General features: G+C 38.3%; 1 protein-coding gene across 2 annotated transcripts; it reads left to right on the forward strand.

Annotated features, from left to right (window-relative positions):
* Positions 1-128: 128 nt before the first annotated feature.
* Positions 129-18,711, forward strand: LOC134740647 (importin subunit beta-1). 2 transcript variants are annotated; one of them, XM_063673190.1, is made up of 11 exons: positions 129-317; positions 776-1,017; positions 1,586-1,766; positions 5,977-6,236; positions 6,743-6,929; positions 8,319-9,460; positions 9,696-9,866; positions 13,154-13,276; positions 14,283-14,575; positions 15,133-15,190; positions 15,441-18,711. In XM_063673190.1, the coding sequence occupies exons 1-10, from the start codon at positions 260-262 to the stop codon at positions 15,185-15,187; spliced, it is 2,712 nt and encodes a 903-aa protein (XP_063529260.1). In that variant the 5' UTR covers positions 129-259; the 3' UTR covers positions 15,188-15,190; positions 15,441-18,711. The 2 variants fall into 2 exon arrangements, with proteins under 2 accessions (XP_063529260.1, XP_063529261.1); XM_063673191.1 differs by lacking the exon at positions 15,133-15,190.
* The last annotated feature ends 396 nt before the right edge of the window (positions 18,712-19,107 follow it).

Raw genomic sequence — 19,107 nt, forward strand, 5'->3', positions numbered from 1 at the left:
CATTTTAACAAATAAAATAAATATCATAGAGTTGCGATTCCGCAATTTTTAGTCTATTGTGTACTTAAAATAGATTGACAGTGAACAGAAAATGTATTTGTTAGCATACAATTTTCTTCAGTTACATGTTGCAATTTTGAATTTTATTTTAGTGTGGCAACATCAAAAAGTGAGTGTTCTTTCGTCGTGTGCCGGTTTCCAGATTTTCGGCTCCCATATTTATCTTTAAATTGAATTTAAGTTAGAACACTAGTACAAGATGCATAGCGAACCGATGTTACAACTTATACAAATATTGGAAAAGACAATATCTCCTGGTAAGTAATCATATTTCTTACAATACAATGAGCATGGCGTTTCTCAGTATAAATGTCAACCGACTGTTATCGCCTAATTTTGTCTTGCACACAATGAATACTACTATTTTAGTTATCCTGTTCGATATTGTTGAAAATGCCGACATACGATGACGGGTGCAGGTTACATTTCTTTCAAAATGTAAATATTATCATGTCTAGGATAGAATCTTCTACTTTGGTATAAATGTCTCGTTGCAAACGAAACATGCTGTTAGTTTCCAACAGTTGAAAAGTTTATGCTTTGTGCTCGTTAGCATGTTGAACTCGAATCCTAAACTTCCTTGAACACACATAGATTATCACTTAATTGATAACCTCACTTGATAAGGCTGATGTTTTGTACCAAAGAAATCAGACATTAACCTTTTTCAATTCTCATTTCAAAATAATAATGTGAGTAAAATTGTGAATTCCAGATCGAAATGAGTTGGAAGCAGCAGAAAAATACCTTGACCATGCAGCGGCCACAAACTTCACAGCATTCATCAAGATGCTGTCAGACGTGCTGGCACAAGGCGGCAACAGTCAGGTGGCGCGCATGGCGGCCGGCTTGCAGCTCAAGAACCACCTCACATCCAAAGATGCCTCACTTAAGCAACAGTACCAGCAGAGGTGGCTTGCCCTACCAGACGAAACTAGGCAATATATTAAAAAAAATGTAAGATGCCATAATGGAGCAAGCACATTATTCTTAGTCCTTTTATGAGTTGTTAGGGATGTTCACACAAATCTGAGCCAAATCAGCTTATTTTGAACTGTCAAAACAATAGCCATTATGGAGTTCTATATGAAATACTAAGTGACTTACCTTTAAAGGCAAATTACTAACAGATTTATTAAAATATTCAATTGTGTCCAAAAATGACATGCTTATGGTTTTCTAATAAAAGCCCATCCATTTTGCTTAGGAATTGAACAAAACGAATGAAATGCAACTCTGTTTCAATGGGGTTGGCTGGTTGAAGTATTTAGCAGATGGCGCCAGCATAGCTTGCCCTGTAAATCCTTAAAATTGTCAATTATTTTTATGGAATTGTATGCCCTGGGTGCCATCCCTTTAAGCCAAATCTCATAGAAAAAGGGGCAAGCTATGATAGTGCCATCTATGCAAACCTTTGACAGTTGCCAACCCCATTGAACATGGTTTAAATTAGATTGAAGTAATGAGTACTCTGGGGGCCTTAGGAAAATAAAATGTATTTGAAGCTTTTAATTTGTATTTCTAGATCCTATTAGCAACTGGCACTGAAGACACCCGGCCCAGTTCTGCAGCACAGTGTCTTGCATATGTGGCGGTGGCTGAACTCCCGGTGGGCCAGTGGAATGACCTTATTCCTAACTTGGTGGAAAATGTTGTTAATGCTCAATCTACTGAACTAAAGAAGGAAGCCACTTTAGAAGCCATTGGTAAGTAAATTAGTTATACAGTAAATGGGACAGAGTAATTTTTCTGTTCCTTGGAATTAGGAAGTTGACATAATCAAAAGCTAAGATGTAATCAGGGAGGTGATCAGATGAGGAGTAATAGGTACAATTTTTATTGTTTTTGGAGTCAATTCTAACTTTTGGGACTAACTTTAAGCTTGTTTAGGATGTAATCTGGAAGCTGATCAGATGAGGAGGAATAGGTACAATGTTTTATTGTTTCTGGAGTCAATTCTAACTTTTGGGACTAACTTTAAGCTTGGTTAGGATGTAATTTAGGAGGTGATCAGATGAGGAGGAATAGTTACAATGTTTTATTGTTTCTGGAGTCAATTCTAACTTTTGGGACTAACTTTAATCTTGTTTAGGATGTAATCTGGAAGCTGATCAGATGAGGAGTAATAGGTACAATGTTTTATTGTTTCTGGAGTCAATTCTAACTTTTGGGACTAACTTTAAGCTTGGTTAGGATGTAATTTGGGAGGTGATCAGATGAGGAGGAATAGTTACAATGTTTTATTGTTTCTGGAGTCAATTCTAACTTTTGGGACTAACTTTAAGCTTGTTTAGGATGTAAACTGGAAGCTGATCAGATGAGGAGGAATAGGTACAATGTTTTATTGTTTCTGAAGTCAATTCTAACTTTTTTGAATTAACTTTATCACAGGTGGTTTCTGGGAGTAAATTTAAAATGTCAGCAATTGAAAAACAGAACAACCATACTCAACATTAAAGGTTTTTTTTTTTTTTATTTATTTTCAAAATATAGGATTCCTATAGGATAGGATTCCTCGAGGAACTGGGTTGGCAGGACTAGCCCACCCCCTGTCACACAAACACAAAATAGGCGCTAGTCGTCGAGTTGCGAAAAATCGTCCGAACTACAATACAACCGTTTGTTCACTTTCTTTGTCATAGGTATTTACTTCCAAACAGTGGTCCTTGGTGAAAAAAATCCAGTGGTCCCTTGGTACTAAAAGGATAAGAAAAATATAAACATGCATAATGAATGAGTGCCTTCATATCTTGTCACAATATTCCAATGACAATAATAATACCTCATGTCATTTTTATTACAAAAAACTATATCCAGTATTCCACAGTCAGGCAAAGAGAGGAGAGGCCATGTAACAGGCAAAAAAGAGTAGAGGCCATGTATCAACTTTTATAACCTATGCTCATCATCATTATGTCCTTACTGCTTACTGCTAGCCTTTCTCCGCAGACGTCTTGTTTGGTTGCCCTTGGCATAGGCCTCTCCCATATTCCTCCACGAGTCCCTGTCCAGAGCCTGTCTTCTCCAGAAGGCTCCAGCCACCTGCCTGAACTTGTCTTCCCATCTCATTTTTTGTCTTCCATCATCTCTTTTTCCGTCTCTTGGGTACCATGTTGTGATGTCTTTTGACCATTTTTCTCTTTTGTCTCGGAGCATGTGGCCGGTCCACTTCCATTTTAGTTTTTTCATAGTGTGGTTTACGTCGATTATTTTTGTTCTCTTTCTAATGTCCTCCAGTTTTATTCTATCTCTAAGTTTTATATTCAACATGCTTCTTTCCATACTATTTTGGCAGACTTGGAGAGCTTTCCTCTCCTTGACAGTTAGGGCCCAAGTTTGACATCCATATGTAAGGCAGGGAAGGATACAAGTGTTAAATACTTTGGACTCAATGTTTGTTGGTATTTGGTTGTTCTTCACTATTTCCTTTAAAGACCAATATCTTTTCCATGATTTCCCGATTCTAGTGTCTACTTCTTGTTGTGTCAAGTTTTGAGGTGATATCACTTGTCCAAGATATGTGTATTGTTCTACATAGGCAATGAGGTTGTGGTCTATGTATATGTCTTCCTTTACACTGTTGGTCATTATCTTGGTCTTTTCAGTGTTCATAGATAGCCCCACTTCTTTGCTGCGGTCTGCAAGCTGTTGTAGCATTAGGTTTAGGTCCTTCGGGTTGTCACTCAGTAGAATAATGTCGTCAGCAAACCTTAGATTTGTTAGTTTTGCTCCATTTATGTTAAGACTAAAAGATTCCCAGTTAAGTTTTCTAAATACATATTCTAGAACTGCAGAAAACAGCTTTGGTGATAAGGGGTCTCCCTGTTTAACTCCTTTCTGCATGTTAAATAATTGACCATCTCTTTCTGTTCGTATTTTAGCTGTTGAATTTTTATATAGTTCTTGGATTATTCTTATGTATTTTGTTGGTATGTTTTGTGTCCTCAACGCTTCCCATATGTACTTATGTTTCAGTGAGTCGAACGCTTTATTGTAATCTATGAAAGCAAAGTAGTAGATTTTGTTGTATTCTTCATGTTTTTCTATCAGCTGTTTGATTGTATGGATATGGTCGACAGTTGAAAATCCACTTCGAAACCCAGCTTGCTCTTTAGGTTGGTTTTCCTCTAATTCCCTGTTTATTCGGTTTAAGGTAACTTTGGAAAATATTTTGTACAAGTTTGTTATTAAGCTGATGGGTCTGTAGTTGTTGACTAGGCTTTTGTCGCCCTTTTTATGAAGTAGTATAATTGTAGAGGTTGTCCATTGTTCTGGTATAGTTTCCGCTATCATAATGTCATTAAATAATTTTGTTGTGGTTCCTAAGATTTGGTCTATACATCCTTTTATTATTTCGTTAGGTATTTTGTCATCACCAGGGGCTTTTCCATTTTTTTGAGATAGGATTGCTTGTCTTACTTCACTTTCCAGAATAGTAGGGACTTCTTCCTCATCTTCTTTATATTCTAGGGGACTGTTGGTGTTCTCTGTATCACTGTATAGTTCTCGATAGAATTCTGTTGCGGTGTCTATGATCAGTGGGCGGGTAGAGACTTTAGTTGCTGTTACTTTGTTGTGTAGGTTGGGTATCCATTCAGTTTTATCCCTTAGTTCTTTTAGTGCCTTTTTTGTTCCTCCTGTTCTCTCTATATGGTGTTGTATCGTCTGCAGTCTGGATCTTGCTGTATGTTTTCTAATTTTGTTGTTGATTTCTTTACTCAATTCTGCAATTTCTTTTCTGTTCACGGTTCTGTTCACTATAAGACACTTTCTAGTTTCCATCAGAGCCCTTGCTTCATCCCCAATCTTATCTTTGTATATTTTCGAGTTGTTGATTTTGCAGGATAGCTTTTAGTTCTCTTTCTAGTGTATTGTACTTATTCTGAATTGTATCCTCATTTTTTGTTTTTGATCATCTGGAGATTAGTTTTTAATGAAATGAAATGAAATGAAATGAAATTTATTATTAATAACAGAGTTACACGTCAATATTTTAAATATCACAATATTAATAACATTTATACAATATTAAGTATATAAATTAATTGCATTTACAAAATTATAGGTTGATCAAAAAAATCTTGATAATTATAAAATAATTCTTGCGACAGCCACTTTTTTAGTCTAGCTTTAAACGCCGCGATGGAAGTTGCATTTCTTACAGTGTCAGGCAGGCGGTTGTAAATCGAGGGGCCTAAAATTTAAAGGTGTTAATAGGTCTTTCGGGAGCGGTAGGTGTATTGGTCTACTGTTTGTTGCTCTAATTATTTGTTTTCTACTTGTTTTAGGCTGCTTCATATTAATTTTGCTTCTTACCATGCGGTGGTTTGTGTTGAAGTTAAGTTGGTTTACTGTGTCTAGATCTTTGAAAATGGATGGCTTGTTGGTCAGAATGTAGTCTATCTCATGTTTTGTTTGGCCATTTAGCGAAACCCATGTCCATTTCTTACTATGTTTCTTTTTATAAAAGCTGTTCATTATCTTGAGATTGTAGGTGAAGGCTAGGTTTATCAAGCGTTTCCCGTTGTCATTCCTTTCTCCAGTGCTGAATTTACCAATAACTGCATTTACTCTATTGTCGGTTGTCTGGTTTCCACCACTTTCTTGACTTTTCTTCCCTATTTTGCCATTAAAATCTCCCATGACAATAATGTCCTAGTGGTTCTTAACCATTCAGTGAAAAGGGTAAAAAGACTATTTTTGCCAGGGACCACCAACTGTTTAAAAGTTAGTACCTATGCTAAAAAAAGTAGACAAAGAGTTGTTCTGTCACTTTAGATGCTCCCACGGACCATCAGCTAAATACCAATGATGCTATACAAAAAAAAAAAAACAAATTAAATTTTGTAGTCAGCTAAGATTTTATGAGGTGCATCTTCTATTGAGTAGGATGATATATTAACTTTTTTATTCCAGGGTACATTTGCCAAGACATTGATGCTGAAGTGCTGACAGAGCAGAGTAACCACATCCTAACAGCCATTATCCATGGCATGCGGTCCACGGAGCCCAGCAACCATGTGCGACTGGCTGCCACACAGGCTCTGCTCAACTCACTTGAGTTCACTAAGGCTAACTTTGATAAGGAAAATGAGAGGAACTTCATTATGGAGGTTGTATGTGAGGCTACACAGTCATCTGATATGAGGATAAGTGTAGCAGCACTGCAGTGCTTAGTAAGTATAGCTTTCTATGTTTAAAAAGATGAGGGTAGTAAACTTGCAATTTCAGAAAATTCTTAAATAAATAAATATTTGGGGACATCTTACACAGATCAACTTAACCCGAAACTAAGCAAAGCTTGTACTATGGGTATATCTTATGATAGGGGTATCCCAAATTTTTTTTTTTTTTTTTTTCAATAATAAAAGGACATTTTTAATAATACAAAATAAATATTATAGGGACATGCTTACACAAATTTACTAAGTCCCATGGTAAGCTTAAGAAGGCCTGTGTTGTGGGTACTTGGACAGTGATATATATAAATGTATTAAAACCAGATTCTATTCAACATAAATGTATTAAAACCATACCCACTAACATGCAATTTCCATGACTCAGCAACAAATATCTGTGCTAATCACCTTGCCGGGATTTGAACCCAGGACCATCGGCTTCATAGGCAAGGTACCCACTAGGCCAGACCGGTCGTACATAAACAACATAACCATGTTTTTAGGTAAAAATTCTATCATTATACTACCAATACATGGAGCCGTACATGGGCCAAGCACTGTTCCCCATCACCCTGGAGGCGATGAAGTCTGAATGCGACGACATATCACTGCAGGGCATTGAGTTCTGGTCCAATGTCAGTGACGAAGAAATTGACCTCGCCATTGAGGAGGCTGAGGCTGCGGATGCGGGTAAATATTCTGAGCAATGTTATATATGGGTGAATCAACAATTTCTTGTCGTTATTCTGTCAGCCAGGCGACAATAGTAGCACAGTTTGTTAGAAGAACTCTTGCACCGCGTTGCATCGTGCTTGGTAGATGGCCCATTGTGAAGGGGCTTATAACTACCACAAAACTACATGTTTGGATAACATCCAAAACAGGATTTAAAGAGTTACCCAAGCCAAGCGACTGTAATCATGGCAAGGGGTGACAAGAAAAAGATTCACCCATAGGTATATCGCTTTCTTTAGGTGTCATCTTTGAAGGCTGCTTGAGGAACACACTGATCCAATCTAATTGAGGATCCAATTTTAAAATTTGTATCACCTCTACATCTCGATGTTGTTTACTGATAAACATCTTACTCGAAGAAAACAATAGTACTGTACTTTACGCGTTTGTAAAAGTGCCTCTCCAATACAAATATTTTCTTAAGATTTCAAAACTATTTATGAATCAATATATTATCAGAACTTCGTGTTTAAATTTAATTAATTTAAGTTTACACGTCTATGTTTAACCATCTACATATTTGTACCAAACCGAATTTCAATTCAAGTGGTCTAGTTTTGGAGCAAATTGGCTGTAACAGACAGGGGCTCCCATACAACAAACTTGGTTTTTTTTGCCGTTTTTTGCGTAATGGTACGGAACCCTTCGTGCGCGAGTCCGACTCGCACTTGGCCGGTTTTTTTTCTTTTTGTAGTAGTGGAGAGGAGTAGAAAACAGGAGTAGGTAGTGGAAAGCAAACTGTTGTTTTGTACATGTTAAGAAAAGGCATTATCACCGGACCAGCTGGCAAAGGCCCTTCTTGAAAAACTAATGAGAAAGTTGTTTTATCCACAAGAATGGCAAAGTAATTAGATGCAATTTTTGATTTGTTTTCTTATGTTAGCTGGTAGAATTGACATTTAAATGATGATTATGAATGATAAAAATTGAATAATGTTCAATGGGGTTGGCAACTGTCAAAGGTTTGCAGAGATGGCGCCATCATAGCTTGCCCCTTTTTCTATGAGATTTGGCTTAAAGGGCTGGCATCCAGGGCATTAAAAAAACAAAACTTTGACACAATTCTAGGGATTGACAGGGCAAGCTATGCTGGCGCCATCTGCAAATTTTTTCGACCGGCCAACCCCATTGGATTTGATTTTTTACAGTTATTATTTTCCTTGCGTTGGTGTGGTGAAAAAAATTGAGTTTTGAAACCCTCACAACGCTCAAAATTCCACTTTTCGAACCGCTAGCTTTGCTCATGGTTCAATTTTGGGATCTTTGGAGCAGTTACACAACAACTTTGCCCTCTTGTAAAACAAATAACTATTCGACTTAATTGATCCCTTTATTGTTTATTAGGTCGTCCTCCAGTACGAACCTCGAGGTTTTACGCGAGAGGTGCTCTACAATACTTAGCACCGGTGCTAATGCAAAAGCTCACCAAACAAGATGACACTGATGATGAATTGGATTGGAACCCTTCAAAGGCTGCCTCCGTCTGCCTAATGCTCCTGTCTAACTGCTGCGAAGACGAGATCGTTCCACACGTCCTGCCTTTCATAAATCTAAATATCAAACATGATACTTGGCGGTTCAGGGAAGCCGCCCTAATGGCCTTCGGTTCAATATTAGGCGGCCTTGAATCGAATACTCTCAAACCCCTCGTCGAGAAGGCCATGCCGACCCTCATCGAGGCCATGTACGACTCCAGCGTCGCCGTGCGGGACACGGCAGCCTGGACCTTCGGAAGGATTTGCGAAATCGTTCCAGAGGCAGCTATCAATGAAACTTATCTCAAACCCTTGCTAGAGAGTCTCGTCAACGGACTAAAGGCTGAACCTCGTGTCGCGGCAAACGTTTGCTGGGCATTCACCGGATTAGCAGAGGCCGCGTACGAAGCCGCGGATTGTGGCGAATCCAACCAGCCTAAAACTTACTGTATGTCAAAATACTTCGATTTCATCATTGAACGTCTGTTGGAGACCACTGACCGCCAAGACGCCGCCCAACACAACTTGAGATCGGCCGCCTACGAGGCGCTCATGGAGATGGTCAAGAATTCTCCCTCGGATTGCTACATCACCGTACAAAAGACGACGATGGTTATTTTGGAACGACTGAATCAAGTCTTACAGATGGAGAATCATATTTCTAGCCAAGCGGATCGCTCGCAATTCAACGACCTGCAGAGCCTTCTCTGCGCGACACTTCAATCTGTGTTACGTAAAGTGACCCCTGAAGATGCGCCGCAAATATCTGACGCCATCATGATGGCGCTTCTCACTATGTTCGCCAGCAACGCTGGCAAGGCTGGAGGCGTTCAAGAGGACGCTCTTATGGCCGTCTCTACCCTAGTTGAAGTGCTAGGAGAAGGTTTTCTAAAATACATGGACGCCTTCAAAAGATATCTTTATGTTGGACTTAAGAATCATCAGGAATATCAAGTATGCATAGCTGCTGTTGGATTAACTGGAGATATTTGCAGAGTACTGAAAAGTAAGGTGAGTTGAGGATTGAGGATCAGAAGTTAACATCATATACTTCTCAAGTCTCAACTAAGAAGGATTGATAAAAATACAAATTATAAATTATGGCTGTTGTTAATGGTAGAGTGGTTGACATTGACATGATGAAAAGCCAGAGAGAGGGTTCAATTCCTAATAATTTCTACCAGACATCCAATTCATATTGTATATTTGTGCTTTGATCTTAACTAACTACTTGTTTATACTACAGGCACTCCCCTACTGTGACGAGATTATCCTGCTGCTGTTGGAGAACCTCGGTGACCCGACCATACACCGCTCGGTGAAGCCACAGATCCTGTCTGTGTTTGGAGACATTGCTCTGAGCATTGGACCTGATTTCGCCAAATACTTTGATGTCGTGATGCAAATGTTGCTGCAGGTAATTAATACAATAATATTATGTCTTACATTTTATACCCGGTGTTATTTTAAGTTAATTTCAAGGGTGCATTCCCGAGCTTAAATAAAGAAACTGGTATTCTAATTAACTCCATTTTGGAGATAATCAACGATTTGTTAAATTGAAACTTTTATTCTATCGCCCCAAATTTGTTGGTCTGTCTATCATTAATGCATAATAACAGCATTAGTAAAATTGTACTTTATTTCTAGTACTTAGAGTTCATAGTGTTTCAAATAAGCTTCATTATAGGACTAAGGTTACAATACTTAATTTACTTCATATTTGCTTGTAATTTCATACAAAAACTTAAGGACAGTAGACCTTATTAACCTTAAATACGGTAAAGCTTCTGTCAAATTCAAATAAATTCTGTCAAAATACATAAAGAATAATGGGTATGTACGTTACACGCTACAAAATTAGTTATGCCAAGATGTAGAAGCGCGTTGCAGAGGAAAAATTGTCACTGAATGTCAATAAAAATATTTAACAATTTACCTCTCGTAATAAGACAACAACCATCGATAACCCAGTTTAGGCGGCATCTATTTAAATGGTTAAAATAAAAATGTTTTTATACCTAGTCGGCTCATAAGTTCTGTCATATACATAGTATCAAATAAAATCAAAAGTTTAAGTTTATTCCGTATAATTTGTACAGCGTTTGAAAGCTTATAAACTAGAGAATCTAAATGTATAACATTTATTCAAAATGACCGCCATAATTATCTACACAGGCTTGAAGTCTTCGTGGCCAGTCGTCAATGGATTCACGCACCACTTTCATGTCGATATTGGCCACTGCCGTAGCAAGAGATTTTTTCAGCGAGTCTAGATTTGCATGAGGTTTTGAGCACACCTTTTCCTCTAAATACTGCCATATTTTATAGTCTAAAGGATTAAGATCTGGGCTAGAGGAGGGCCAATCTTCATGCCGTATAAAGTCGATTTTATTGGAGGCGAGCCAGGCTTGTGTAGACTTTGCCTTTTGGGCTGGAGCAGAGTCCTGCTGGAAAACCCAATGCTGGTTTAGAAACATCGTATGGGATAGTGGTTTCACAATATTAGTCAACACCGTGTCTTGGTACACTTTGGCACTAGTTTTTACTCCTTTCTCACAAAAATGCATACTAGTGACGCCCGCATAAGAAACTCCCAGCCAAACCATCACAGATGAAGGGTGATGACCTCTTTGAATATGGGGAATGCTATTAGACGCTTCTTTACTATTGCGAGCGTACACTCTATCATTTTGTTTATTACAGTTTTCTTCTATGTCAAAAATTTTCTCGTCCGAAAACAGTATACAACGGTGCTTATTTTTAGCGTACTTCTTCAATAAAGCTTTAGATCTTTTAAGCCTTAAAGCTTTAAGCCGACCATTGAGAAGATGGCCAGTTTTTCGTTTATAAGCACGAAGTCTCAGGTCTTGATTAAGCACTCTTTTCACCGTGTTTTTGCTCAAACCCATCTGGAGGGCCATAACTTTTTGTTTCCTAGCGGGATTTCTGGCAATGCGTGCCCTAATTGCTTGTACAACCGCTGGAGTCCTAGCTGTACGCGGACGACCGCTTCTTTTCTTGTCATTTAAACTAGAGACCTCACTGTATCTTTCTATGGTACACAAATCTTAGAGAATTTTAAATTTTCAAGTAGCTTAAAAATTTTAGTCGGCGAGTGACCACAACGATATAGTGCAATTATTGCGGTACGGCTATCTTTAAGCGTCCACTCCATGTTGAAGAAAACAGAAAATTGCAAAATTATACTACTCAAATATTTAATAAAGATTCGAAATTCAAATGCAGAACGGTTTTTGTTTTAGGAGTTCCAAATTTAAATTTTAAAGGCCAGTGACAGAACTTATGAGCCGACTAGGTACAATGAATGAATTTTTAGAATCTTATAACAATGAATAAAATGTAATGTCCTGATTTATTTATTTAGCATTTAACATGAACAATATGTTTGAAATTTGTAATATAATGTGGTATTCATTTAATTTTTAAATAATATTATGTTAGTAAATATTTTAAATATAGTTGTTACGTTGTTAGTGTGTAGTTTAGGCATAAAAATTATATTTTTGCATGCTTATTATTACCTGTGTGATCTAATTTTACATATACATATTAGATGGTGCTTTCAAATGAGTTTCCATAAAATGCTTCAAGAGGGCTCTCTTTACCTATTAATGAATGGCCTGGATACACGAGGCTAGTTTTTCAAGCCAGGATAGCAAGCTAGTGCATCTATCTTCGTGTCTACAAAACTAGCTTATTTCCGGGCTAGTAAGCTAGTGCTGAAGGCAGGTAGCTTGTCTTTTTAGTTTTTGAGCTAGAGCTAGTGCCCCCCGCCACTGATTTCGCTGTCCTGGCTTGTGTACTATTAGCTTCGTGTGGCCAGGGAAGCTAGTATCCGTTCAGCTAGTCGTCATGCAACTTCAGTCAACCTCAGTACTCTTTGTACCGAGACTGACTGAAATAGCAAGACACGTTCGTACATTTCCGTGAAAATACAATGGAAAATAATTATGCACTACGTACGTGCATTTTGTTGCTTAGCGTTGATGACACTTTCATACCTCAAGAGCAACCCCACACTAGCGTCTCCCCTTGCGTCGGCGTCTAGTCCACTCTATGGCTGCTGCTCGACGCAACGTTGGTGCATCTGCAGCGACGCCATTTTCCATGGCTCTGACTAGACGCCTACGCTCAAAAGACGCTGGTGTGAGTGGCCCTAAATCGAACAATCTTTAGAAAATTTTCAGTCAAATGCCTACAATCCGAAAAAAAGTTTCACTTGCATCGTGGTTTCCTAAAACCACACAATTATTTTTAGGGTTCCGTACTCAAAGGGTAAAAACGGGACCCTATTACTAAGACTCCGCTGTCCGTCTGTCTGTCCGTTTGTCACCAGGCTGTATCTCATGAACCGTGATAGCTAGACAGTTGAAATTTTCACAGATGGTGTATTTCTGTTGCCGCTATAACAACAAATACTAAAAACAGAATAAAATGAATATTTAAGGGGGGCTCCCATACAACAAACGTGTTTTTTTTGCCGTTTTTCGCGTAATGGTACGGAACCCTTCGTGTGCGAGTCCGACTCTCACTTGGCCGGTTTTTTTTTTTTGACCAAAGTTTGTACCAGAAAGACCATTTAACTATTTGTTGCGCGCTCACCTCGCTTTCACGCTCGCAAATCGCCAGTGTGATAGCGCCCTTAGAACAGCAAATGGTTATGTGTATGTTTGGTTACAGGCCAGCAACGCCCAAGTGGACCGTAACGACTTCGCTATGGTGGAGTACTTGGGCGAGCTGCGCGAGAGCGTGCTGGAAGCGTACACCGGCATCATTCAGGGCCTGAAAGGAGCAGGGGGAGAGGTATGGCAACTGTTTATTATGTTCTCATAGCTTTTACTATTTGTTTTGTTGTTTCTTACTTAGTAATTACTCCTAATAGGCATGTACGATGGCAAACGATACAAAGTATAAATGTGATAGACTATTAGATTTAATACAATAACCGTAACATTTAGTTAGACACATACATTTATTAACTATAAAAGACTTCCCGAAAGTTTACAGATATTTGAACTAATAACTATAAAATTTATAAACCCATTTTATGCCAACAATGCCTTACATCATTTTCGAAAAGAGCCGATATTTTTCAAACTGCTAGATCGATTTCTATCAAACATAGCTAAGAACCACCGCAGGGACTCGCTTTCACGTAAAAATAATCGCATCGAAATCGGTACATCCATTGGAGAGCTACAAATGCTACGATGCCACAGACGGACAGACAGACATATAACACTCCTCTTTTTGCGTAGGGGTTTCAAAATGTCTGTACAGATTGTTGATGGGTCTGGGTTTCTGGTCGCATAATAACTTTTGTCATATTTTTAATTGTCATAACACTTTATGCATAAAATTGTAAGTAAGAGGTGGGTGTATGTACGGCTATCAATAAGTTAATATGCCTTAAATCATGGTTCAAAATTAATATAGTACAAAACGTTATATGTAATTACATTTATAAGTATCGATAAATATGCTTTTAGTTTGTATGACCAAGTATGACATTTGATTCATTATAATAAAATGTATATGACCAAAAAGTGTACGACAGCTGCTGAGTATGGCATCAAATATTATGGCTAAAAATGTATGACACAATATAATATGACTTTTGATTTGTATGCACAATGATGATTACGACACAAGTGGTTATGCGTATCAAAGATATGACTCATTCGTATGCAACCCAATATGGACCCATTGTTGATATTGGCGGCTGAAGTTTGTTAGTTTACATAATGAGCGGGTGAAGCTGAACGTGTAATAATGCACGAGTATTAACGTATGGTATGCGTCATCGCAGGTGCGCGCGGACGTGGCGCTGGTGGAGCCGCACGTGAACGCGATCGTGACGTTCATGATGGCGGTGGCGGTGGAGCCGGAGCGCACGGACGCGCACATGTCGGCCGTGGCGGGGCTGGTGGGCGACCTGTGCGCCGCGTTCGGCGCGCGCGTGCTGCCCGTGCTGGAGCAGCGCCCGCTGCTGGACCTGCTCGCGGCCGCGCGTCGCTCGCGCACCACGCGCACCAAGACGCTCGCCAACTGGGCCACCAAGGAGATCCGCAAGCTCAAGCAGCAGGCGCCGCCCGCCAGCTGGTCAGTACCCGTACCCGTACCCGTCCACACCCACACCCACCCGAGCCCCAGCCCTGGCAACCCACACAACTAACTTAGACCGCTTCCTCGATTGGTGCCGCGTGCTCGGTGCGATGTCGGAACTAAAAGTTAAAAAAACCTACATTTCCACATGGAATAATTCACGAAATTTCTATTTTTTTATATGGATAATGAATATATTGAATATTTCCATTTGAAAAATTTGCATTAATTTTATTTCTTGTCATTTTTTTTTAATAACTCCAACTTTTTCGAAACTTTCCGCAACTTTCACATGTGTGCTGGCTCGAATGCCAAGAAGCGCGGGGGGTTCAGGAAGCGGTCTTAAGGAACGCAAATATTTTACATCTATGTACTATGTCGATTGAAATCTAGCATAGCTTATTCCGACTTGTCTTCCAGATTTACTCAACAGATTTATTTCCTATAAAAAGTTTATATCTGATAATTTCGAATTTCTAATAGTTATGCACTAATATACAATACGACTGACTGCAATTTGATTGAGCTGTACTTTCAATTTAACACGTTCCCAGTTTGTCGACGTCGTATGCCTACGGTGAAGTCTCCGCGAGTCCAGTGCGCGTATAGTCGGTTAGTTGCTTCTTGTTTCATAATAAAATGGACTCGTATATATATTCTGATTCTTACGGTTTGTCCATAATTTGCTTGTTGATTAAATTCTGACTTCAGCATAAGGTCTAAATATAAAAATAATAAGCCCCCGGATAAAGAACACACGTTACAACACACGTTATAGGCACAATATTACAGAAATCTTTACAATAATTTTGTGTAGGTATAGCACCTGCAAAATTAATTAATGAAGTCTTTCTGCTTCCAGATTTGAAAAAACGCTATGTAAAAGCGACGTAATGCAGTTTCAAACCACCTGCTGCTGGTAAACAACTCAAATGTATGTCAGGTTATGTATAGCGTCTTTGGTGTCATTATTCATAAGTCGTTAGGTGCATTCGATTCCGGGCTTTTTTCTTCCGGCATAATTTCACTAGACTGCATACTATTTTGGGGAATTAAGTCTTATAAGCTGATTGTGTGCGCTCAATCCTAATAATAAAGTGCACTTTTAACCAATCAATACAAGGAGATAAATAAATGAGGTACAAACGCGGTCACGCCGATGGAATAGCTGTTTTACCCTAAATTGCTTCTATCCCGTCACCTTTTGTATCAGAACAGAATAAGTGTGGGCGGCCCAAGTGATTGATTTTATATTTGACCACTGGACTGCTTTTTTAACTCCATTGCTTAATTTTAACATTTTAGTATTAATACTGAAGTTATTTCAGCGTCGATTGTTCTTATAACGTAGATTATATCAATAACTATTGTAAAAAAAGAAGCATGAGAAAAGTAGTTTGGATTTATTTATAAGCAATCATTTATTTATAAATGGTTACTGGTATTGACGTTTTTTTTTAAACCGTGATGATAGTGTTTAATGCGTAGTTTTTTTTTGCGTTTATTAACACTGCTTTCTCTGTTTCTTATTTTGATTAGTTTGTCGGCTATGTAAATAGTTGACGAGTAAACATAGGGAAGAGGCAATGGCAAGCCGGTTCATGTAAAATGCCGATTGTGATGGGTGAGGGAACTACCCTATGTTTATTTTTTCCTGTAGTGTATTTTCTATCATCTCCTAACAGTTATACTTAAGTAGGCTCTAGCGAGTTTTATACCCCTACAAAGTATGCAGATGACATTATATCCGGATTTAATTTAAAGCATTAAATGATATCAAGTCGATAAATGATCGACAAAATGCCTGCGAACAGTGCACCTGGCGCGGTTTACTATTCGGAGTAATTTAAGTACGCCTGGCTATAGTAATCTTTCCATGTTAATCTTTAAAGTTAAAGCATTTTTCCTATTTGGTATTTTAAATACAGACAGTGGCTGTGGTATGTTTACTTATGTGAGAACAAAGTGATAGTGAATTTAATTTGAAAGCGCGACAGTATGAAAGAGGACGAATGTTATTTTAGGCATGCACATGTGCGAGGGATTATGAATTTTATAAATTTATTACTAATTGTGTTTCGTAACAGTGCGAAAAGACGTATGAATGATCGAGAATGCATGTATCATGTAGCAGGAGACGATGATGAATGGATGATTATCACAGATCTTTTGTAAACTAAGGCATGTGTCGATCTTAACTTAACGGAGAGATGGATTATTGTATAAGGTTCCATCAAGTTTAATTGAGACAGGAGGCCGCCATATTGGTGATAGCTACTTGTTCATCACAGTACTCTACCAAACAACAATACGATTATTTGCTTTAAATAAAATTTGTTTAAGCAAAATGCATATTATTTGTAATAAAACAAACCATTGAAACTTAAGGTTCTCTTTCATATTAAACAAGTATTTGTGATGAGTAAGTAGACGCTGCCTTCGGATCTCGAGCTTACATTATTTGTACATATGTAATTAATATCGTTTCCTTGCGACATTGAGTGGCAATCTATTGTTGGCCATGCGACTGAAACTACTGAACCGAAACTTTAAGAATAGGAATATCAAATACAGTGAGTTTAAATTAAAACCATGGATATTAAGTCTGTGAAATCAGCTCAATTTGGTACTAAGCTAAATTATTTTGTTATATCAGCGACGTAACAAAATTACATATTTTAATTAAATATAGGATATTAAACTAGTTTGTCAACGGTGCGCGTCTATTTTTGAGCAATTCCAATAACGGTGGTTTGGAATCGCTATTTCGATAATAATTTTTCATCAAACCATAACCTTTGTTATTCGTTCGTTTTCTTAATGCGTTTGCTGGTTAGATTTATGTTCAATATAGTAAGGTATCCCAAATTGTTTTTAACCCTGCCAACTAAACTTGGCAACTACAGAACCGGATAATTTGAAAAGCACCAACAAACCTATCAAATGTCGGTGAATTTTGGTGCTACTTGTGAAGAGAGGAAATGATGAATGGGCCAAAACTTTTTGAATTATACGTTCAAATACGCGGTTTTTTTATATTAAACGTACGTCAAGAATTATAATTTTTGTTGCGGCAATTCCAGTCATCTCATTAATTAAACTGTCATGTGTGCGTCAGCTTATTTTAAAGGTACTTCTAGGGTGTCTATCTCGCTCGTTACCTAAATGATTGTCCATAAACTAGGTAGTTTAAAAACTCTTCGTGTTACCTGTTTCTTAACATAGTCGATTCTTGGTTACCTAGTTTTATGAGTAATGTAGACTAATTAAGCGATGCTCATTTTGCAGATCGCTGAGTAGCACGGGTATGATATTGATGTACCTACTTATTTATTTTAAAGAGTTAATCCTCAAATGACTGTTAAAACACATCGCAGTTTGATATTGTTGCCATAAACGTCGATTGACTAAAGTGCCTTTTACTCGTACGAACTGGTGACGCTTCCTGAAACAAAATATAAAACACTCTTTATCGGTTGTTGATGTTAGATTTAATACCATCGCAAATGTGTACTGCTTATCATTTTGTATCTATAATTACCGCACCGTAGAGCTTGTACCTATAAAATGGGTACCGAGCAGGATTGCGCGTTACACAAATGCGTTACTTTACAATAGGTAGCGGAACTGGTCAAGTTTATGCGGGGCGGGCACGGGCAGGGCGAGCTGTGGCCAACTGGCCACTCGCCGGGCGGACCGCGCCCCCATGCCGTGTGGACCGAGCACTGAGCACTCTGAGCAGTGAGCAGGTCGCCAGGTGAATGCCGATTGAGTTAGAGTGTCTGCTAGTCTGTGAGCATCACTGACAGGGATGATGTTTGCGCGAATTATGCAAGATTTTTTAGTGTGTCTTATTGATCTTCATATTTTATTTGTGATGATCAAATGATGCGCCGTATTTAAAGTTTGTTTAAATTGAGTATGATAGGAGAATGTGTGAGGACTAGTGCCATGCCATGAAAGGTTCTGAATTAGAATCGAAGGCATCGAGTCGATGAATACCACCCACTTTTCCTGCGCGAAAATCGATTAAAATTATTTTGTTACATCATTTTATTTAATTACTTTCTTTTGACTCTGAATACTATTCTGTAAACTGTTCTATAATAAATAAAACATTTAGATGTTAACAATGTTTGTTTTAATATTATATTTCAGTACGTAATAAAGTTCAACTCTCCTACAAGTCATTATCCCCATCCCCAACGTCCAGCAACGTCCCCGTCAGCGATCTGAATCTGGATCAGACTGACTCCTGTGTTACCTGGGGGCCTACAGATGTAGTGCATAATTGGGTCGCTTAATTAACTTCAAACTCGGGTAAATCCATTCGACCCTCTCAGCAAATAGGGATGTGGCGTCCGACCGTCGCATCCTAATAGGATCCCATACGACCATAGGGTCATTGCGCTAGTTTTCGTCCACTTGACGAAATTTTAATATTAAACTACATTGCTGCACAAATGTGGACTTATTGCAATCCTTAATGTCTAAACAATATATTATATATCTACATAAAAATGATATTT

Source organism: Cydia strobilella, chromosome 4 (assembly GCF_947568885.1).
Source record: "Cydia strobilella chromosome 4, ilCydStro3.1, whole genome shotgun sequence".
NCBI lineage: Eukaryota > Metazoa > Arthropoda > Insecta > Lepidoptera > Tortricidae > Cydia > Cydia strobilella.